The sequence below is a fragment of the Sprattus sprattus genome, assembly GCF_963457725.1.
Source record: "Sprattus sprattus genome assembly, chromosome: 15".
In the NCBI taxonomy this organism is placed as follows: domain Eukaryota; kingdom Metazoa; phylum Chordata; class Actinopteri; order Clupeiformes; family Clupeidae; genus Sprattus; species Sprattus sprattus.
The window spans coordinates 18295227-18318616 of record NC_137913.1 but is presented as its reverse complement, the minus strand read 5'-3'; the positions used below and the strand labels follow the sequence as shown (position 1 = coordinate 18318616).

At 47.1% G+C, this 23390-nt stretch overlaps 1 protein-coding gene across 8 annotated transcripts in view; it reads right to left on the bottom strand.

The window, feature by feature from the left end:
* The window catches only part of fbrsl1 (fibrosin-like 1), a 229017-nt gene that overhangs the window by 21188 nt on the left and 184439 nt on the right, over window positions 1-23390 (bottom strand). For all 8 annotated transcript variants that reach the window (XM_080852790.1, XM_080852788.1, XM_080852784.1 and 5 more), the window contains one exon: window positions 10806-10854. In XM_080852790.1, coding sequence (XP_080708916.1) covers window positions 10806-10854 — 49 coding nt within the window. The remainder of the gene's footprint in view (window positions 1-10805; window positions 10855-23390) is intronic.

Sequence of the window (23390 nt, the reverse complement as noted above, 5' to 3'; positions counted from 1 at the left end):
TATTGACGAAGGCAAAGAAAAAAAAAAGAGAAGAAAAATGGGGGACAAAAGAGAAAAACAAGAGATACAAGAATGCCATCGAATGTTCAGGCTGACAAGATCTTTCGGAAATATTTTTGGGGGGGTGATAAAATGTAGATACAGGCACTCTAACAGGCCCCTTCAAGCATGAGCCTGCATGCCGCTAAGTGGATGTATAATATTATCTTTTGGTGACTAACTGATTATTTCACAATGGAAAGAAATGGCTGACTGGAAATCCTTCAACATCCAAAGTGGCTCGACACCAAAATGGCATGTTTCTCTTCCCACTAAATTCTCCAGTCCACTACCTGCTAATGCAATCTTCCTCGCCCCCTTCAGAGGCCCGGCAACAATCGAGCTTAACAGCTTCTCACTATTTGTCACACATCATTCACTGTTGTGACATTTGCGAGCATAGTGCTGGACGACCATGAAGGAACAGCATCAATGTTTTGGGTTGGATCTGGTTTCTTGAAGCGTTTTGTCAGGCTTTTCTCCCTCTCCTTTCTCAGTTGTTGATATGGGGCCGGCTGGCTTTTGTTCAGTCACTAAGGAATTAAATCTGATTTTGTCCTTCCACTCAACCACTACATAGCATGAGAATCTCATTACATGTTTACATTCTTGATAAATATCCCTTTGAGAAACATTAACTGAGGCGAAATGCACAGAGTATGAAAAATGCGGCTGATTAAAGTTGACATTAAAAAAGGCCATTAAGCGGAAGAAAGTGTAACAGATAAGAAAGTCAACACAGTAGCGAAGGCAAATACTGCAAGCACGAAAAACTGTAGCACAGCCTCATTTAAATCATCTCACATACCACACATGCCTTGCACATAAACCTTGCATGTGTGTATCGAGGTGATTAATCGGGACCTTATCGGATTTGTTTGTGTAACTTTCTGCCGTTCTCATACTCTTTTGATCAGCATTGCCTGCGATTGCGGAGGCCCTCTGAGAGTCAGTTAATGGCTCATTTCTCATAGTTGCATTCCCCTTGGTCACTCAAATTCTTCACAGATGTCTACAGTACATTGTTACACTACACTGTAATAATGCACATGAAGGCAATGCAACAAGTTCTTGTAATTTCGTCATTAAGGTTGGAATTTGAGTTTTAACTTACTTCACTTTTACTGTCAAGACATTAAAATAATTGTAAAACAAGAACCGAGTGAATAGTAAGGTCATGAACTTCATGGTCATGATGTTCTGTAAGAAGGGCAAAGATAGAGATGCCTTATCAGTGAAATTCCTTTCATGCAAGTCTTTAAATTTAAAAGAAACACAGAGAGGGCATTCATTACGTTAACACAGGTATGTAGGGTACACACCTCTATACAGCTTTTGACTTCTGAAACCTTCAAACTATGAACAAGTAGCCAAGGAAGTTTGGTTCTCTGTGTCTACACTGCTGTAAAACCAGGAAGTCAGATAAAAATACTACTAGCGGCCTGTTTGCAGCAACAAATGACTTGTGCGCTACCTTTAAGAACCAACACACAAGTATTTGGAATGGCTTAGCTAGCCTTTTCATGTGGTTGTCAACTGGATTATAACACAAAGCCCTCACATTCTTAACCGACCAGCATGCCTCAAGGCTTTCAGAAACAAAAAGAACGACAGAGAGAGAGAGAGAGAGAGAGAGAGGGAGGAGAAAAAAAAAACTCTCCAAGGAGGAAGAGCGGACAAGGATGTATCAGGTTAGCAAACATTCTTGGTGCTTCTAGGCACCCAATCCATCATCCTTGATTAGGGAGTGCTATTGAGGATTGCGGGGGATAAGAGGGGCCATGCAGGAGAGCCAGAGAGAGGGCAGCTGAGAAGGGAGGTGAGCGACGGAGGATGGAGGGGAGCAGAGGGCACAGAGTCATGTCAGGAAAACAAATGGAGACGAGGCCCGTCCACTGACCTGAGGGCCTGCCTTCTCATACAAGAGCTTATGTCTCCACACATACCTCTAGTCCCTCGACGAAAACATGCCGACGCATACACGTATGGACACATGCGCTTTCTACACACACTCACAAGCAAATTCAGCCTACACGCTACACAGACACGCTATACACACACACACGCGCACACACACACACACAATCAGTCAGAAGCCCTATCCGACAAGGCCCAAAGATTTGGGTCAGCCCTCCTGGCATAAAGTGGGCATTGTTTGTTTGTCTGGCCTGACCGTGCGCTTAAACTTCATTTCACAGGCTGTAGAGCGGAGCAGACAATATGACAACAGTGTGACAAGTGGTGTTCAAGTCTGCCGAGGTCAGGTAGAATACAAAACCAGCATGGCATTAAAAGCAGTGCACTTCATTTTGCACTCACGCTCAAAGGGTACATCTTTTTCCGCATTATACGCACTGCGTGTCAAAATGTGAAGCCAGGGAAATGCTGGTTAAACTCCAAAACATTGGCAAGATATACTCCAGACATCCAGATCAATGCAGTTAGGTACCGAAACGGTGGCTGCAGAACTGGATTGGAGGGGAGCAACTGCTTCATCTCCACCCTGGCAGACGACACCGCGTGTAAATGTCCCTGTTATGAGCGACACACTTGGCGAGAGTGTGTTTTTTGAACTGATTTTTAAAAAGGGGAGCCACAGATGGTCCTTTCTCGCTGAGGACCTGGTTCAGCGTACTTCACTTCTGACCGCACCTGCTGCAGGAGCAGCCCTGTGCGGCGCTGGTCCCTGGGTGGCTAATGTAGTGTGCCGTCACTGATGGGATCTCCGAGGCTCTTTGGCACTTGTCTTCATTCACACAGACCACCACACAATCATGCGCCGGCCCCCTCAAAATGAAGCATGTCCACATCTTTAAGATGAAAGGCTCCAGGACACACATGGCACTTATCTGAAATCCATGTGAAGCCGCAGTATCGAGAGTCAAAGGAAATCTGAACAAATATAGATTGACTATACATTTTTGTACAAGCTGCAGTACAACCAGCAATTCCTTCAACACTAAGCCTCTTTGATAACATACTCCGGCGTAAGTATAGGATGGAATTACGTTCCATGAGCCCACTTTGGCAGATACGAACAGTAGGGTTTGTATTTTTTTATTACATTTTAAACTTTTTCCCTTGCAGGCCACAAATCTCTCCTGGTGAGATGCTACTCCAACCCCCCTCCTGCTTTGGTCCAAGTCCACGAAAAGCAAATACGGCTGGAAAACAGCCTTGCACTCTTCCCCTCCATCCGCAGCAGCACTAGAATAACAGCCTCGCCGCTTGGATCCCTCATTTGGATGGGAGCACTTTGGTTAGGAGACCATTAAGAGGCCTGTCTTCAACCCAGCATGGGGAATACGTCGGTAGCCAAAAACAACACCCAAACAGATGACCGTTTGATTAATAGAGGACCACACTGGGAAGGGTATTTTTTTCCGCAAAGATGGGGCCCATGTCTGACCATATTAATACACATCTTAGCTAAACACTGAAGGATTAATGACATGGTTATGATATGCTTTTGGAACAACCTCCTCTTGTAGCAGTAAATATCTCATGACTTATTTCGGCATGTGCTGATTTTGTGGGTATTACTGAAACCTTTTCGAATGAAACTAAACGCGCATGGAAAAGCAGAGACCAAAAACAACTCCAAGCATACAAGCTTAACCCTAATGTGTCATGTAAATGATACTATATGATTTGTGAAATTCTTATTTTGCAAGATAATGAAATATTTTTTGGTTTCCATTCAATAAATAACTATTTGCATTGAGTCCGTCAGACAGTGTTAAGGTTTTGAATTTGTAGACAATGTGCAAACACAGAATTTGGATACTGGCTGAGCCAACGAATCAATTTTGAACAGGCTTCAACTGCTAATTTGCATAACTGAAATGGCTGCACCTTCAGTTTCTCAAAACAAATAAACAAAAAATATAATTGTAGGGAAAAAAACTATTACTATATTGTTACATTCCCAGATTTCGGAGTAGTGCTCAGAGTTCAAACTCATTTAAAAGTATTCAACATATGAAACAGAGCTTGCATGCTGTCTGCGGTCCAAGAATTCTAATCATTTACTTCTGTTCTGTACTTGGCAGCGAGCTTCTAAGCTTTAGGTCCATTTGAACTCCATCCCACAAAGTAAAATCCATCACAAGCGTGTTTGCAATATCCATCCAGTCCATCGCGTCTTCCTTGCCAGCGTCTGAACTTTATCCAAGCTGCATGTTTGGCCACAAGCGCCTGCCATCTGGCTTTACCACTGAACGTAACAACCTCTTCTGCAAAAAACCAACATGGGCTCTGACTGCATAAAACAGAAGAGTAGAGACTTAAAAACAGGTCTGGGATTGTCTTCAGAAAGATGCAGAAAACTCCTGTGGTGGCCCAAGGGAACATAATAAATATATAGCGCGTAGCTAGAAAACAAAAACCTACTAAATTAAAATAACATGCCAACAAAATTAACTGGTATGTGATCGATGTATTAGTATAAGAAATCGTTCGAGTCCTGTAAATAAACATGCAGTTGAAAATCCCCCATGAAATCTACAGGCAATATAATACTTCCATTGCCTTGGCTGTAACAAGGAAATCTATCCCTTAGGTCCGTGTCTCCTCTGGTTTCTGTCTTATAAGTTGGTCTCTGAGCCACAGTGGGGAGAGGGGTAATCTTCCAAGGACTCCCTCCCTCATCAGCAAGCGTCTGATCCTGAGGTTGGCATATGACAGGTTGGGAGAGGGCCCAGGGTGTTTCACAGGGGGCCCGGGGCTTAGTGCATCCAGCTTCGGGTAAGCCTGCAGCAAGGCGGGCCCCTGCTCGACAGCTGCCAGAGTCATAATGCATTCACTTCAGACACCCGCAGACACTCGCCACCACTGTTCCAAATGAACGCTTGCCGAAAACCATCCAAAACACTGGGGGGCTTGTGGGGGCTGTGGTGCGGTGTGGTGGTGCTGGTGGGGGGGAGAAAGACAGACTGCACATCTTAGACCATTTTAGTGTGTTTGGATGGGAGCCGCTCATCGCCCTTACCGTCCCGTTTCACAAACTGCCTCCCTGAGCAGGTTCATCACTGGCGCATCTAACCCCGATGCCTCCGCAAATAGAAATGTCAGACGTGGCACACAGAGTGTCACCTTGGGGTCAGAGCTACGGGGGAGGAGGAAAGCACATCTGGTCTTGTGATTTGTTGTGCGATGCGACTGATGGGAGAAGTTCACACACGGGAGGTGTCAAGGTCGATGGAATCACGCAGCAGGTAAATAAATAAATGGGGAAACAGGAAAAACAGAAGCTCTTTCATTTAACCCGTCGCTGGGTCCTTTCACCTAAAGGCTGCATCTCACTGGCAAAGACACACACAGTGTGATCAGGATAGTCCATGACAGTGTATCTTACTATAAATTATTTCCTTTGAAGACATACAGTGTCAGACAATAACAAATATAGGTGCTAGCATTTTAAGTTTTCCATTATAAATTTAGTAAGGACTAATTAGGTGACGTGCTGATCCTCTGGGGTCAGTGGTGAATGTCTGTTCTAGCTATTGTCCTGGGGTGCTGTTAAATGCCTTGTAAACCAGTGGGAAGCTGACCAAGCCAACCGTCTCCATAGAACCTCCACTTTAAGGTTTGCAATTCAACACTAAAACATGCTAAATATTTAACGGGATGGTGGGCTGTGTGTTGTCACACAGAGGCGTTACGGGTCAATGGCAGTTCACCCAGAGCAATTAACTAAATGTCCTCTGTTACAGCCAAACAAAGACATTTGTGTTAGGAAATTTAGAAATTTACACTCATGGTAATTTGCCATCACATTTGCAACATTACTCCCCCTAGCAGGAGAAAGCCCGTAAAATCCCTCAAATCAGTATGGAGGCTTTTTGCGATGACACGCTTGCCACTCCCTATAAATAGAACATGATGACGTGATTGTAATTTAAAACGCCATAAATATTGAAGGAGAATAAAATAATTCATGGAATAATCCAGTTAACAGGGTGTGTTTTCTGTGCTCTTACAGAGTGGGGTGAGCAGGCAGACTGGGAGCTCTGTAATTGCTTTGCCTCTCCTGGAAGCCTGCTTCCTGCCTTAAATCAAAAAAGGCAATCTCTGTCGGTAATGGCTCATTTAATTATTAAACACACGTCTTATCTTTATCCGTATTCACTCTATTTATTTCCATCTATCAGAAAAGGGCGTGGGGTTAGGGATTACACAAACTGTCGTCAATAAAAAAAAAAGCCATTAAAAACATTTCCATCTGGAAAAGGTCAGAGTTCGGAAATTAAAATGCTACAAACTAATTTTGGAGGTCATGAGTTTGAATATGACAGGCCAGACTGATAAGGGCAGGATTAAGAAAGTGACACACCAAAATGCCTGTGTCAACTGATCTCAGAGTGCTCTGCGCACACACGAACCAGGTGAAATAAATGACTGGGGCTATAGTCCGGGAGGATTTGTGTCTGTCTAAAATACGAATTTAATCAATAGAACAAATAAGCTTCAGCCAGGAGTCGACATGGGCTGAGTAGGTGGTGATGGGCTGAGCATCCGGGCGCAGTCGCCTCAGACTAAAAACAGCCCCCCAGCACCTTCCCTTCCCTACATTAGCCATCACATGAGGCACATGACAAACCTTCGCTTACTGCAATAAGTGCTCTGTCAATACGGCCCATCAGTCCCGATAAAGAAAGCATTTCCATAAGGTATGTGCCGGCTGCGCTTCGTCAAACAATCAAAGCAGGCACTGCTGTGAGCTTTACCAGGCTTAGATTCCTCCGCAATGACGGGTTGTTTTTAATTTGGGCCCTTTAATCTAGCAAAATAAAAGCCCCTGCAGTCTGAGTTCCCGCCATTACACGTCTGCACCCCTCCAACCCCCTACCGCCCACCAACCCAGCCCCCACCCCGAGTTAGCTGCCCTCGCGCCAAGCTCCTGAGATTCAACAGCGGCAAAGCTGATTAGCTGGTCAAAAGATCAACCTCTATTCATTATTTAATGGGCGAAAGGCCTCCAACACTGCGGCGCTGAGGTTGGCAATACATCCCAATGACCTGGCCTGTGGAGCGCCGGTGCATACAAACACATTCTCATCAACTGGTTTTGGCCCCAATCCCCTGACCCTGAACTCTTCCTCTTCCATTTCCCCCCTCTCTCTAGCTTTCTCTTTTTTCTCCCCCCCACCGTGCACACACAGGAGGAGGTAGCTCATTGCTGAATTCCACACTCTCTGGCGTGGATGACGCGGAAGGGACAGGAGCGCTAGCTTTAGCATCATCTCTCGGCCTTAGCCCGGTGGAGGACACAGCCTTTTAATTGACATGCAGCAAACAGCAGTGCCGGAACAAAGGGCACTCAGGAGCTATTGAATCGTGGGGCTGCAGACAGAGAGCTTGATTAGTGATTCGACGCGGGGACCCTGAGCCATGTAGCACATAATGAGAGCTTAGAGAACGAGCCGCAAGCTCATCAGGCCAAGGGGGTGGACTCAGCAGCAACCCTTTGGGGGATTGGGTCTCTGACAATGCCATCGTCAAAATAAAATGGACACAAACACACACACACACACACACACACACACACACACAATCCTCTCTTCCAGCTATATAGACTGTATGTACTGTTTACATTTAAATATGCAAGCATTCAAACATAATTAGTGCTTCCAAGTCAGAATAATTTGTCAATCTGTTTGTTTGCATGAATCTGGTCTTTCCCCATGTTGGGCATGGCAGGCAATTGATAAAGGCTGAATAGTCTCACTCTGTGCAAAACCCTATGCCTAATTTTGGCCAAAGAGAAAGTGGAATGAAGCATTTCCATTTGGTGGTGGTTGTGGGTATGCGAATGTGTGTATTTTTTTTTATTCTTCTCACACTCCTTCTTCCTTTGTTCCACTGGACTAATCCTGTATGTGTGGGCCGGTAAGTTTAATGGAAACAATTTATTAAGTCCGGCTTAAAATGCCATCTGCTGCTAAGCCTCCCAAAGCCGCTAAGCTCCTGGTTTCGCCCGGAGCTTGCTGTGTTCACGCTTACTGTAATGCGCTGTTTAAAATGAGCACAACGGGTCAAAATTAATCAGGATTACAATGGCATAAATCCACTTCAGAAATGGGTTTTCTGCAATCTTTCTGTCCTATCCCAAGATGCCCCAGGTTTGCCTGGACCCCACACAAAAATGGGCAGTGTCCCAATACTTGACTGAAAAACGGGTCTCCTCTGAAGTCTGGGCATTCCTTCCCCTGATGTTTTTAAGCGAATGACACTGTAATCAAAGCCAGCACTACATCTATAAAGCCTTGAACAATGAGACGTATGCTTGTCTATTCTTACCGCATGAGTCATAAACGTGGCCCAGTCTAATAACAGCCGAACAAAGACGAGAACCTTACCTCCACACCAAATTTCCTTGTATCAATAAACACGTCCAAGCCGTGCATTGTGTTTCTCCAGCTCGCACACAGCTGAGAGGAAAAGCCAGCGACAGGGCAAACCTCTAGACTGAGAATACTTCTGTGGGCCAAGCCATTTGAGGCTCTGAAATCACTGGGATTTAGATTGGTCCTAGAGGAATCAGCTAGCAGACTGGTAATGGGACACATACGCAGGAAAAACAGCCCTGGGCGCCGCTGCATTCCACAGACAAACCCGCTTTACACACATTCAATAACACTGTAGGGAGAGAGTGAGACTGAGAGAGATAGAGAGAGAGAGAGAGGGAGAAAGAGAACATGTGGAAGAGGGACAGGGGGGAGAGAGAGAGAGAGAGAGAGAGAGAGAGAGAGAGAGAGAGCGAGCATGTGGAAGAGGGACAGGGGGGAGAGAGAGAGAGAGAGAGAGAGCGCGAGAGAGAGAGAGAGAGAGAGAGAGAGAGAATTGAAACATGGAGAACACAGCCAGTAGTGTCCATGGCCACAATAGAGCCCATGTCAACCAGTTGGAACGGATAGCACGATAATAAAATCTCCGCCTGTCACTAAATCACCTTATCCTTAGAGACCTGTCTCTGGCTTTTCCTTTTCCTTTTCCATCGTCCCTTCAACCCTCAACAACCCCCCCACCCCCCACCCCCCGCCGCCAACAATCTCCCGCTCTAATCCTAATCTGCCCCCCACCCCCTTCAAGCGATTCTTCAACACTAGCCTGATGATCCCTGTGAAAAACAGGCAAAGGATGCTGATGGGATTGCCTGGATGTAATTCTCAGAGCCTAATCCATGAGCCTTGTGTGTACGGGTCGGTCACATTAGCAGGATTTTCGGATGATTCCTTTGCCCACTGACATACCCACTCTAACCCCTCAGTTGGTAAGCGTGTGCGTGTATGTGCGTGTATGTGTGTGTGTGTGTGTGTGTGTGTGTGTTTGTGCGTGTGGTGCGGTAAAAAAATTTAAATAAACAAAAAAGGGGCAGTGAATATGGTGTAATGTCCTGGTTGATTTTGAAAACACAAGCTCATTACTCTAATGTCTGCAGCACTGGGCTTGACTTCTATCTCTCTCTTGGTTTTTTTTACCACACCCCCCCCTTTCCCCCCTTTCCCCCCTTTCCCTTACTTTCCTTCCTTTTTTTCATTCTGGCTGGAAGCATCATAAAGCCATCCGAGGAATCAGTGGTACGCCGTTCCCACTTAGCGGGACAAGCAACACATGTAAGCATCCAGGGCAAATAAAACACACCATGTCAGAGATCTAATATAAACCTAAGCCTCGGTTCCAAGAATTACAGTTGCTGGGGAAATGACAAGGGCTTTGACCAGAAAGCTTTTCATTGTTGTTTTTACCCCCAACCCCCCCACCCCACAAGGACATAGCAGATCCTACTATTTCCATGCTGGCCCGCAGACAAGTCTCCTGCTCAGAAAACTGCTCCCCACTTTAAATAAATAGGCCTTGTGCTGCATCTATTAATGGGCCCGGCATGTGCCCTGGGGGGACAGTCTCTGCAGTCTGCTGCCTTTCATCGTGGGACGGACAGCCCCCCCGCCAACGCCCCCCACCCCATCCCCTCACCCCTCTCTCTGTTACAACCCCAACACCCCACCCCTCATCCTCTAATTTAGCTGCACATTGGCTGGCTAAAGGGGACTGGAGTACAGGTGCGGCGCCCCCTCCCCAGCCAATAACACAACCTGCGTTTTAACACAGAGTGATGGAGAGGTTAAGACCCTGTCTCTGCCTGCCATTAGCCTGCTGCCAGGGAGCTGCTATGGCCTGGGGTAAATTTGTGGCGGCCTTGCGGGAAGCATGTGGCTCTGGGCTTCAGAGAAAGAGCCTTAATGAACCAGACGGTGGGAAGTGTAATACCTATGGCTTGTATGGTCGCAAAAACAGCTTTACCCCCACCACCCCCGTGTATATAGCACAGCGGAGAGCGCATCAGAAAGCTATGCGATAGATAGCCTCGGGTTATTTCTGAACGGAATGAACAAACATCATGGTAGTGGAGGCTGGGGGAGGCTAGGGAGCACATGCATCAAAACCAGTAGCTACAAAACAGCATTTAAGATACACGTTGCTTTGTTGTAGCCCTTCACAGCCAAGATATCTTCACTAGCTAAAACTGTTGAAATGTATTCCCTTAATATGCACCTATATGAATACATAAAATGACTATGTTAGCAATGTCAGGATCACTAGTCCAACGGGATAACATGGAAGTAAATGGTCTGGGATGAGTTACAGCAGAGACTGATTTGCATCCATTGTTGATGATACATGTGTAACTAGACAGATTTTTCTATGATATCCACAAAGTCATGACTGAAAAAAAGGAATAGATATGTGGTCCACATCCTTACCTTTAGCTGCAGTGGGTGAGAAGAGTTTCTCTGATCCTAGATCAGAAGCCTGCAGAAACAGAGGAAATGATGTATTAATGAAAGGAACCACTGATAGAGAGAAGACACAGAGAGAACCAGAGAGGAAGAGAAGACCGACAGCTAGACCAGTCGACAAAGATCATACATTTATTCTGACACCCTCCACCTCCACGGCCCAGCCCATATCATTCCAGCCCATGCTTCACAGTTGAGGAAGAAAGGCGCCCGGCCAGACAGACACTCATGGTGTATTCACAAGCAGAGCCTGCCCATCCATGTAGCATACGATTTTCAGAGGGGCTACTGTATACTTCAGAGCCTCATCTCACAAAGCAGCAGCTCCCCACCCAGGTCTGACCAGCCAACCAGCTCTCAGCAGCCCAGCTGCCTCACAGCCTTCCAGAGGAAGGCAACATGACATTGGGGGGCACTGTTGTGCCACCCGACAGCCTCCTGGAGCAGAGGAGGAGGTGCGTTTGAGATAAAGGAGGGGAGCAGAGCTGTCAGGAGGAGTGGGCTGCTAATGACCAAGATGCCCTGTGGATGCTGGGCGGATGTGTGGGCATGGGCTTGAGGCATTATTCTGGCTACAAAACAAAAGACCTGGACCTTCTGTGCAATGGTAATGTCGTATGGCTGAAAAATAATAACGCAAACTAATTCCAAACACAATATTAAGGGTGCTTTAATCAGGAGCAAAAATAATCACATTTGAGGCTTATGTTGGGATGTGAAAGACTAGTTAAAAAAAAAAGCAGCTCAAATTGTCACCGTGTCTGCAATTTGCTGATAAATAGAGTTCCTACATTTGAGTGCGACAAAATATTGCAGGCTTGTGCCTCCGCCACGTTCGACTCGTTTCTTGCTCTTGGAGAGATATTTGTAATGGAATAAAGCATTTCATTACAGCTGGGTGTGATGTGCAGGAGTGTGGGCTGCCTGGTTGCAGACTAACGGCTTGGAGGAAAAGAGGCACATCCCCACACACTGACAGCTCAGACGTCTAGACTAAACACTTGCCTGATTTTTCCTCCCTTTTTCTCACATGTATGTGTAAGTTCTGGCAAGCCATTTGAAAAAGAAAAATACACACCATACGTTTACAAAAATACACATCCACTTGCACAACGCATGTGTTTATTATATTCTTTTTAAACACAGCAACCAAGCTCATAAATCAAGCTGAGACAACACAGCTTTGTGTGGGAGGCAGCTAGCCCATGCACTGGAGAAGATAACGCCAACATTAAACATCCCAATTATCATGCGATGGCAGTCTATATACACACTGCGCACACAAAGGCAGATGAGGTGAACATATGTCTCAGGCATTGGACCGACATCTCCACGTTGGCCATTATTGTGGTTTTCAAACGGCACTGGAGAAAGCATATGTAAAGCAAGGCTGGGGACTCACGCAAGGAGCACAAAGACATTGGGAATACAGATGGCAGTCCTTGGCACGGACTTCAGACTCTTCAGTGATTTTGACGGCACCCAGTTCCCTCCCCGCCCCCCACTCCCCGTTTCCCCAAATCCCTGTCCACCCTATCCCCCTTCTTCTTCTTAAAGATCCTTTCAGTCCCCTTCCCTGGCATGTGTGGCCAGAGACTGTTAGGGGCTAGTGTGTACTCTATCTGAAGCAGCCCACTTCTTCCGTAAGGGCTCCTCTTCGGCTGGTGCAGCTGCCCAGACCTCCTCTGAGAGCAGGCTAAAAAGTGTCATTATTTTAAAGGAGGGCACTAACTTAAGAATTGAGCTACATTAAGGTGTTCTAGTTCAGAGCTATATTTTGGCATGTTCAGGGACTCTTTGCTTTTTCTAGCGCTCACTGCAGACCTTCGTGCCGTGCTCTCATCTCCCCCTGCACTATCTGCACTTATTGAACATGTTACATTTTATGACCCAAAGTGTAATGTATGGGCCCAGAGTCTTTTCTGCAGTAGACTTGGCAATCAACATTATAGTGAACAGAGAGACCTCCTTGAGGAAAAGTAGTGAATTCAATGCACAGTAGAGATACTATGCTTGTTACAACACTTGCAGCTTCACAATAAACTACTAAGAATCAAATCTGGTCTAAAGGGAGGGAGAAAAAAACTTTAAAATATGTTGTTCTCCAAATAGATCCCTTGGTCGTCATAAAAGTGTTTACCATGAGTACTGTACAAAACCCATAGTGTATATAAAGCTGACAATCTCATTCTTCAGATTCAAAACAGGGAATGGGAGCAGCATGCACACACACACTTCACTTCCTACAACATGAAGGGCTTTGAAATTCCACTTGAGGAACCAGTATATGAAAATAAACTAGAAAAGGGTAGGGAACGAAATCTGTCTTCAGCTGACATATCTTGTCCTGGATTTGGGACTGTGGCTCTTTGGGTTAAGGTCATATGTAACAAATTCTTCACACTTCCTCTGTGAAGGCAACGCCGATGGTAATAAAAAAGCCGAATGAACAGAGGGAAGTGAGAGGAGGAGATAAAAAAAAACAGAGACCAGAGGCCAGGTTTTCCAAAGGAAGCAGGGAAATATAACCATTTCAAAAAGAAAGGAAATTCAAGCCACATTGCTGGGAGCCAAAAGCCCTTGGACTGGGCCGCAGGAAGCTTGACCTTTGGGGGCCGTCTGCTATTTGAGCCTGGGGCTGCATGGCTCGGCCTTCTCTCCAGAGAGCCGTCAACAGGCCTCAGCTTTCCTTCCCCATTCTATTCATTAGCTATGCTTTATGATTCAGCTTCCTCTGAGCCACACAAGGACTCCCTGAGGAAAGAGAGACGTGGAAAAAAAAGGAGATCGAGAGAAAGAACGAGCGAGAAAAGGGCAGAGAAAAAGGAGAGAGAAGGAAGGAAAGCAGCACGGAGGTCATGGGCCTCAGTCAAGGCCCACTTACAGCAGCTGTGAAATCCTACTGCTTCCTTATGAGGCCATGAGGCAGGGAGTTGGGTCTTGTGCGTGTGTGTGTGTGTGTGTATGTGTATGTGTTCTTGTGGAGACGGGGGTCAGATCCCACCAACAGAGTGCTAACTCCCCCAAGAGCAACACTCACCACCATAAAGTCCAGGATTTAGGGGAATGCCAAATTACAAATTACGCCTGTGTTTGTTTTAAGAAGTTCCACAAGTTCCCCAGACACGAGTGACTTATTGGCTGGATAAACCGCTTGATAGCACAGCCATATATATCGTGCTGAGCAAAAAGCTCACTCAGCATTTACTGTGATATTTATATTTGCTATTCAGCCCTGATGACTGAACACAGAAAAAAGGTGAAAAAAAACTGAGAGCCTTTCAAATGTCAACCTAATTTAGATCACAGCATTAAAATAGCAGACAGCATTGCATTTATCATTTTTTGTACAGATAAAAAAAATAATGTTTTTCTCTCAGCATCTCAGCATGTGGGGAGGCAGGAAGCATTACAGCAGGAATCTAATCAGCCCCAATGACCTTTCTGCACAAATTTATGAAAGGCATTGATCAGTTAAGGATGTGATTTCACAACAGACATGGAGGTCAGCAATTACCCCCGCTTCAATTAACCTCGTTCTGTAAATACTGCTGAGAGACCAATTTTACAGCGCGGTATATATCAAACATTCTACGCCTGCACTTACCTTTTGATCGCTCTCCTGCTGCCTCTGCTGGCTGTGCATTACCGAGAGCCAAACCCTCACTAGCAATGCACCATCAGCTGATCAAAACACCATCAAAACACAGAGCCAATCCCATAACTACATGAAGTGTATACAAAACAATGACTCCATACTAATCTCCAATGACAGCAGACTTAACACCCCCACTTGAGAGACGCGGTCGCTGTTTAAATAAATAACTCCAGAAAGCCGAGGGCTCATGAGAATAAAAAAAACAGACCAAAACGCACGTCAGCTTGTTGATTACAGATTGTCCAGGGCATGGCCAGAAATAAACACAGTGCTCAATAACAGTCCAAACTCCCCTCCTTGTCACTGACCCAGCAGAAGTGTATCTCACAGTTATCTGTCAGTAATGAATCTCTCTAACCTATAACACAGCTTGCATATGTACTGTAACACTCATCCCACACACTGCTCTCTGTTTCCTCAGCGCTCCAATCTCCCATCGACCTGCGTAGGCAGAACCAAACACGGGTGGCATCGCCTGGCGGTGGTGGTGGCGACGGCGGCAGCAGGGGGGGGCTGGAGGGGATGAGCTGGAGGGGTAAGGGGGCGGACAGCTCGGTTGGTTGGCACAACGCGCCGTGGCACATCGTAACCCGGCCAGGTGGTGTCATTCATCACCCTGAGTGCCATGGAGGGCGGCATATGAGGAGGGCACCCTGACTCAGAAACACCAGCTCTCAATTACGTTGGCAGGCTAACCATTCCCACCTTCGCCTCCCTCCCTTCCTCCCCTTCCTCCCCTTCCTCCCTCCCCCTCTCTCCCTTCCCTCCCTCGCTCGTGTTAATTTGCAGCCCGGGTTGGTGTTTCATCACTGTCACCCTCCGTCACCCTTTCCTGCTCCTCCTCCACCACTCCACATACACCCCCCCCCCCCCCCCAGCCCCCATTTCTCCTCCCACACACACACCCACTTCTGCCTCCTTCTATTAACAGCTGGGACTTTGTCCAAAGCCACAAGGCCATATTTTCTCTGCCATTTATGTAACAATCATGTCAGGCTAGCCAACACTTTGATAAATATCTCCGTCAGCACCCACTCAAGCTTCTAAAGTGCGTTCACACTCTTGCCTGGACCTCCTGCCCCTGAATGTCGTATGTGGATGCGGGCTAGACAGGCAGGGGTAAAAATATGTCTTAAGATGGGTAGGCTCCTGTGCAAATGTGCTCAGCCATGCGTAAATGGCCTGCAACAGGGACTCCAAATTAATTATCTCCTCAGCGTTTGTCCTTCTTTAGCGCCTCCTGCTCCAGAAACTTAATGACCTCCTTCGTGGTCGTTTATCATAAGCCGCTGTACATTTTTTTTGTTTGTTTCTCCACTGAATGCGAGCAAGCTATCGGGTGGCAGTGCCGTACACCCTCAGTCAGAACAGGTGTGTGTTGACGATACTACAGTGCCATGGTTTCAACCACCCCCCCCCCCCCCCCCCCCCCCCCAAAGCCATTGGAGACCCGAGGCGGTCTCCCACGCAAACTGTCAACCCTCGCACATTAGATATTCAGCTGCACCTAAAGCGTCATTAAGATGATAATGAATTCTGTGGGGTGACCGTGCAAAATTAAATCCTCCCCGCGTCTCTGCATGTCGCTGCGAGCGCCATCTTTTGCTGCCAGACGTCGCGGGCGAATGGGGAGTAAGATTCTCTCTTCCCCGCACCACCCATCTTTCTTCCCTTGGCAACAACAGCGAGGCGCATGCAAAAAAGCAGAGGAAAGCTAGCTGCCGCGAGCCGACTCTTTGAATGTAAAATATCGTTCTCCGTTCTGGTGGATGCTCGAATGCCACTTGCATATCTCCCTCCCTCCCTTTTTCTTCATGAGAGAAAAAAAAAATCCTTCCAATCTCTGTGATTTTCTTCTCTCTCTCTCTCTCTCCTTCTCCCTCTCTGTGTTCGCTGATTATGAGCAGTCGCTAACTCTTATCATGGCTGCCTGTCAGTTTAGTATACGAATTAGCAGTCTATCGGGGGAGAGCAGGGTGCCGTTTCATCAGCCGCAGAAGGGCAGAGGCACGCATCACATTAGAGCCGAGGAGAGAGAGTGAGAGAGAGGGGAGACGGAGGGTCACAAATCAACGTGGCGGCCGCCTCCTGGGGCCAGCGCGCGGCCAGGAATAACGAGATAAGGAGAGATGAGGGAAAAGGACATGACATATTTCACAGAAGTCGCCCAGACCCCATTTCGCAACCTGGAGGGCAAGAGAGGGTGACAAATGAAAATTTAAAACCTGGGGAGGAGGAAGGGTATAGAAGGCAAGAAAAAAAAAGAGAGGGAGTGTGAGTGACTGAGTGGGGGAGAGAGAGAGAGAGAATGAATTAATAAATAAATATATCTGGAGGAAAATATTATCAGGGTAGGACAGGAAATGTTGCAGTCACTGGCGCTCGGATCAGATAACAAGCTAAATTCAGTCGGAATTAGGCATCGGGGATAGCCTATCAGTGCCAGTTAAGCCAACCTGAGCATTGAAATCCGCTGCATATTTCAGGGAGATAAACACAGAGTGACTGTCAAAAAAAAAGAGCACAACACAACAGGGCACATTAAAACCACGAGTTTTAAGGCATTTTCTCGCCTATTACTTTCCATTTGACTCGGCCGACTTGTTTTTTAATGCGGGCTGCAGACACGTCAACATTATTTACATTTCTGAGACATTGTGCAATGCGGTGCTGAGCAGGAAGATTATATTATCGAACCGGTCAGATGGCAGACCGTGAAGCCCCACTTCTCCTGGCCTTACCCAAGCAGCACCAGAATGCCCCGGGAGCATGCAGGGGGAAGAGGGCTCATGGAGGGGTGATGGGGAGAAGGTAAATTTGGCCCCAGCACCGCGAAGCACAGCACGGTGTGCGCAGCGTGGCTCCGCTCTGCTTGTCTGGGCAGGGCGCGGAGGAGCACAGGCCGCCCTCCCCCCTGCTCTATAATGTGAAAATGTGAGGGGCAGATAAGATGCGGCTAATCTTCCACAGGAATCGGGGCCCCTGTTCTTTATTACTTGCAGAGCAGATAGAGATCGGAGTGCCATGCCTCTCCCAGCTGGCGGCAAGGCTAGCAGATAAGAGAGGGGCGAGAGAGAGAGACAGAGAGAGGGAGGGAGAGAGAGAGAGAGGGAGTGAGAGAAAGGGAGTGAGAAAGAGAGAGAGGGAGTGAGAGAGAGACAGTTCAGGAGTGGTGAAGAAAAAGAGAGTTCAGGAGTGGTAAAAGACACAGTGAGAGAGCGAGAGAGAGAGAGAGAGATAGAGAGAGAGGTGGCCATTATGTTTCATCTCACTAGCCTCAGGCCTCTCACTGGCAGCTCCACACCATTAACTGGGCTTTCATTTTACATGGAGGCTATGGAAGGCATCACTCCACTCTGGAAGATGTCTTAAATGCTCTCGACTCCTCTCCTCAGACAATTTCTTCTGTACATTCAATATCATTCTAAAAATATACACGGCCCTAAATAACCCTTATTGTGGGTCTATCTCCATCACTGCCTTGAGGAGCCATCTGTGTTCTTTGTTTTTCTGAGGATCAAATTGTATCGGAATACAAACCACAAGAACATATTGTTCTAGATGGAGTAAAAAGCGAAATCCGCAGACCTGTAAAATATGCAATGCATCCTCCATATTCAACACCACACACCACCATCTGCCAGATAGCACTGCTGAGAGAAACAATATGTAATACAAAATCCAAACATGGACGCCTTTATATATATATATTGTTGTTTCAGATGCTTTCTAGAAAAACAGCCCCTCACAGATGTGTCCTAAATTTACACGAGCCCCGTGCTATCCCACTGAGAGCGCCTTCTCGTCCATCCGTATCAGAGTCTCAGAGCAGTTGCCAATACTCGCGGGTGGATGAAGCGCGGAGGTGCGGTGGGACTCTCATGGCGCAAATGTGCATCGGCCTGCCAGGCCCTGCATGCCCTCGCCTCCCTCTGGGGAGCTGGCGGTATCTTTGGTAGTCACAGCCCACCCTCTTCGCGGCTTGTTAGAGGAAAGTGGCTTAAAGCGATGTTCAATACAAGTCTTGCTCAACTTGTTTTTTCCTCCGACCCTGAACAATGTGAGCTCCGAGTGAGTCATCCCAGACTCCAGGCGAGGAGGAAAAGAAACTTACATTTCTACATTTAAGGCTGCTTTGCTTTTGACTCTTAGCCCTCCATCCAAGGATGTTAAATAATGCAGTGATAAAAAAAGAGAAATATGACCCCCCCTGGTCCTCCTTTAAAAAAAAAGGAAAAGAGAAAGAAAGAAAAACCCACAAGGTATTTCCTCTGCAGTGGAAAAGGAGAAACAGAAAGGACTTTTTATAATGTAAAAGGCCCGTTTGACAGCATATTTAACTGCGTGGTCACTTGTGGCACGCTCTGCCAAGCAGGGTCTGCTTTTAATGAGAGGAAAAATGCAAAGTGAGAGGCTCTTTTTTTTGCACAGCCGTGCAACAACGTTAAGTTGCATGAATCACCCCTTGTAGGATGAATAAACACCGCCTCAATAAAGAGCTGCCGTTTTGACCTGTGTGTGTGTGTGTGTGTGCGCATGCATAGGTGCCTGGTGGACACTTACCAAGACACCTCCGCAAGACAACAACCCCCACAGAGTGATTCTATCCATCAGTGCTTGACCCCTCATACTGACCTATGGCCTTTCGGTGGCGAGGCTTGCTCACACAGGGCTACAGTTTCTGGAGACATACCTAGCCGTTAACAGAATCTGCCTTCTCTCTCAAGACAGTGTTCAGTTTAGCCATCGGGGAGGGGGGGGGGGAGTTAACACCGGCATCCCAGTTAAACTCGCACGTCAGCCACTGGAGGTTAAAATAGAGCAGGCTTTCAGGGAGATCAATAGAACTACTTGTATGAAGGGACAGCAAAGTAGGGATGGAAAATCTCAAAGGCTGAGGCTGAATCTGGCACTCTGGTTTGTGGAGCCCACCCCCACCACCACCAAACCCCCTCTCGTTTGCTGCCCTGCCTCTTGCCCCATGTACAAACAGACATGGAATGCGCTATATAAAGTAGTCGCAAAGCTAAGCCTCGCTCGTGTTGGAAAGGGACACGGCACGTTAAGTGGAATTTACTTTTTAAAACGGACACCGGGCCTCGGGTTACTGGCAGCTGTAACACAAGACCGAGGCGGAGGCTTCACAGCAGGTCATCAAATGCCTGGAAGGCCTTTAAAAACTGTTCTCCAACTCAGCTGTCCTTATAAATAGAGGGGAAACAGGCAGGATAGCGAGGAGCACAACACCTGGTCGTGCCTGTTTATTTGTTTTGTTGTGCCAGCCAAAATCAAAGTGAAGCAAAAACCCCCCAAAACAAAAAAGGGCGGCAATTTCCAGCACACGTCTTAAAAGATGCTTTGAAGTTTGTATGATGACTAACTGCGGAATAGTTTGAGCACCGGTAGCCAAGTCAATATAGAAATGGCAGCCACACAACCCACTGAAGGCTTGCAATGGCTTTACCACTAGACACACTTTATTTAGAGTGCCACGTGGGTCTGCCACTGATGTCTTTATTCCACACGGGGACGCTTCAGGGACTGAGTGACAGAGTCCAGACACAGGCATGACAGCAAGGCGTTTTTTTTTACGAGGGAAACTCGGAGCGAGCTAAGCTATGGGCTGAGCTGAACTTAGCCCTTGCCGTTTGTTTAGCATGCGCGGTATGGCACTGTGCAAGCCGTCGTCGTCCTTCGCCTCCTCCTCTACCACGGGAGCTCCAGATGTGTGACTTATGGGAGGTCATGATGTATAAATAAACACGCTGGCGTGTCACTGTGAATAGCTGGAGCATTACTCCCCCCCCGCACGACAAGCGGACCACATACCGAGGACCCCAGCCCCCCCCCCCGACTCGTTTATCGCCAACCCGACAACTGCCCGAAACCTTGTGAGAGAGCTTATGAGTCAGGCTTTCACACTTACTGTTGAACCTCAGCCTCACATACCAAACGCATGGCCTGACCTTGTGACAAAAGGGGGGGGATCTCAGTGGACACATTCAATTACACACAATTCGCTCTCTGTGCTACCTGAGTCACTCATGTGGGTAAGTGCTGGACGGAAGGGAGGAAGGGAGGGAGGGAGAAGCCCACTGCCCTCCGCGGGCCATATGGGACCCTCGTTAAACGAAAGCCCAGCAAACACAAACAAACAGCTCAATTACCGCTCTGATGCTGTGGACACCGGGGTTCTGTCTGACAGTTATCCCTCTACTGCCATTTACTCTCTCTTGCTTGTCCTCAAAAAAACGACACCACAGTCATTAGCCGGCAGAGATTTCATGGCCACTAACGACACCAGTATACACCAAAGACACCCAATTAGCACTCGTGGCACCCTAAAAAAACAAGATCTCTGGAAAGATTTGTGGGTGTGTGGGAGGGTAAAAGGGGGATTTACTGCAACCACACACAAGGTCATTAAAAGTTATTCCCTGTGCCAAGTAATGCTGAATATTATTCACTGTATATTAAAATATAATGAAGCAAGTAAACGCAAATTTGTCTTACATGCAACATTTTCAATTATTCATGGGGAAAAAAAGAAACAAACAGTTTTCCCTAGAGCGCTAATCCCATTTTGGAAGCAGCTTGCAATGGCTGCAAATGAATACCTCAGTTGTTGTAAGACGCTGTCTCCTTGGGAGGCTGGGAGAATGGCTAAACTCAATAGGGTAAATCTGAAGTCAAATGCCTATAAGCCCACTATGTCACTAGGCAATAGTTAGCTCTTCTCCAATATGAGTATTGGCATGCACGTATTATACAGCCAATTGATCCCTTTCATATCGGAGAGAGGCAAGGTTAACAGCTAATTACTGGGCAGCTGGATCGTTTTAGCAAAGCCATTCCTCGTCAATAAAGCAAACCTGCCCGCTGCAGATTGAACTGCCTCTTAAATGTCACCATGACAGCTAGAGTTGCAAACAAAAATCTTTCCCCAAGCAACTAAGTGCCTATACAAAGCTGATAACACTTCGTTTAATTACCTCTTGTTTTTCAAAGACCTTGAGAGGACGGTAATCGGTGACACTTTATTTACATGCACAATGCCACTAGCTATTTCACTGGTGGAACGCTTGAGAGAAAAACCTCTTGGCATGTGACTGTGGCGAGTTCGGCTGAGGCTCAGCTAATGCTCCCAGCCCGACTGGAGACAGCACCTCTCTATCTGCACGCCCCTTTGGATTATCCCCGTCAGACTTCCTCAAACACCATTCACTTTCTCCACAGAGTGGGAATAAAGCGGATTGTGTTCCCCATTTACACCCAAACTCTGTTTGCATATCATGTCTGTCGACATAAAGAGGCATTTCAGACAGTGCCTGGGATCCAACCGTAAACAGCTGGGCGATAAAATGTGGGTAATCCAACCGGTGGAGCCTAAGCACATCATCCAGGATACATCCACCAGGCCCATGGAAGAGAGTCCCCCCCCCTCCCCCGCCCCCACCACCACCATGAGCTGCAACACAAGAGCCAAGAGGAGCTTCATCTACCTCCAACACACAGCCCCTATTCCCTGCTCTCTCCACACTGCTTAAAAGCTTTACCAGAGAGAGGGGGATTTAATCAAGTGTTAAAAGCTGTGGAGCTCGGCACAGCGGGGGAGGCGTAGCCGAGGCAGACCCGAACAGAGGGATGCTGCTTTCCAACCTCTCTTTCTGCCCATGTCGGCTTGTTACTCCACATTATGGACTCTCCTTGGAAGCTACCTTGGTGCTATAATGGGCTGTGGCAGGAGGTTGCCTAGGTAAGTCATTACAGGGAGGGTTCATTTTTCACAATGTCAAACTAAGTGTAAGGTGCAGACATGGCCTAGCTGGCCTTGTAAGGCTGCCCTGTGCTAGTTCCGTGTTGTAAGGACTCAGGATACGCTTTGTAGCTGTTCTGTGCTTACCGTAGGCTGCCTACACCATCCACCTCCCGTGCCAGCACCTTCAGTCCAGCCCACGCTTGCGATTGACAGCTGACAGAGAGCGGCGGTAGCTGTATGTATACGTGCGTAGGTGGGAGGGGGTTGGGGGTGGAGATGGTTGGATGGGTGGGGGGTGGGGGGTCAGGATCTGGAAATGCTCAGCAGATCAATATTCCTGTACATCATTAGAGCTGCATAAACAGATGTAAATGCAGACTTCACCAGTCTCTCAGTCCACTTCCGAGAACCCCCCTCCTGCTATCCCATACTCCCACTCGTCTTCCCCATCACTCACTCAGTAGCCCAAAGCCAGGCCTTTCTGACTTCATGCATAATGCTGCAGGCCCTGCAGAGAGCATATTAGCCTTGCAACTGGGACTCTGGTGAGTTTAAATCCCCCCCTCTGTCATGTTTTTGTTAGATTTTTGTGTTACCATATTCACAACTAAATATAAATTTAAATTATATGTGTGTGTTTAAAAGTTTAATCTCCGCCTTAATTATCATAATACATCGTTAGTTCGACCAACTAATGTTATCATACCTGAGATGTGTATGTACTCCACTAGTTGAAGAGCTAACATTAACTTTGTAGCTTACTGCCTTTTTTTTTACACTTCTGGAGATTCCCAAGGAAAGGTATTAACAATGGCAAGAACAAAGCAGACAGCTTGTTAAAGTACTGGTGGTGGCAAAGCCCTGAGGAAGCAGCTCGGTACCATGAAAGCGCCTCAGCTACTGGTGACGTGAAGAAGCCTCTCTATTAAAGGCCTGGTACCTGGGCTCTGAGAGAGATCCATTGCTACCAGAAGTCCATCAAGCTGCTGTCCCACAGACTGCCCTTCCAGCATCTGGTCAGAGAGATTGCTTAGGACCTCAAGACTGGTACTATAGCTCTTAGAGAGATCCATCTCTACAAGAAGAACACTGAGCCGTAATCTGCAAACTGCCCTTCTAGAATCAGGACAGA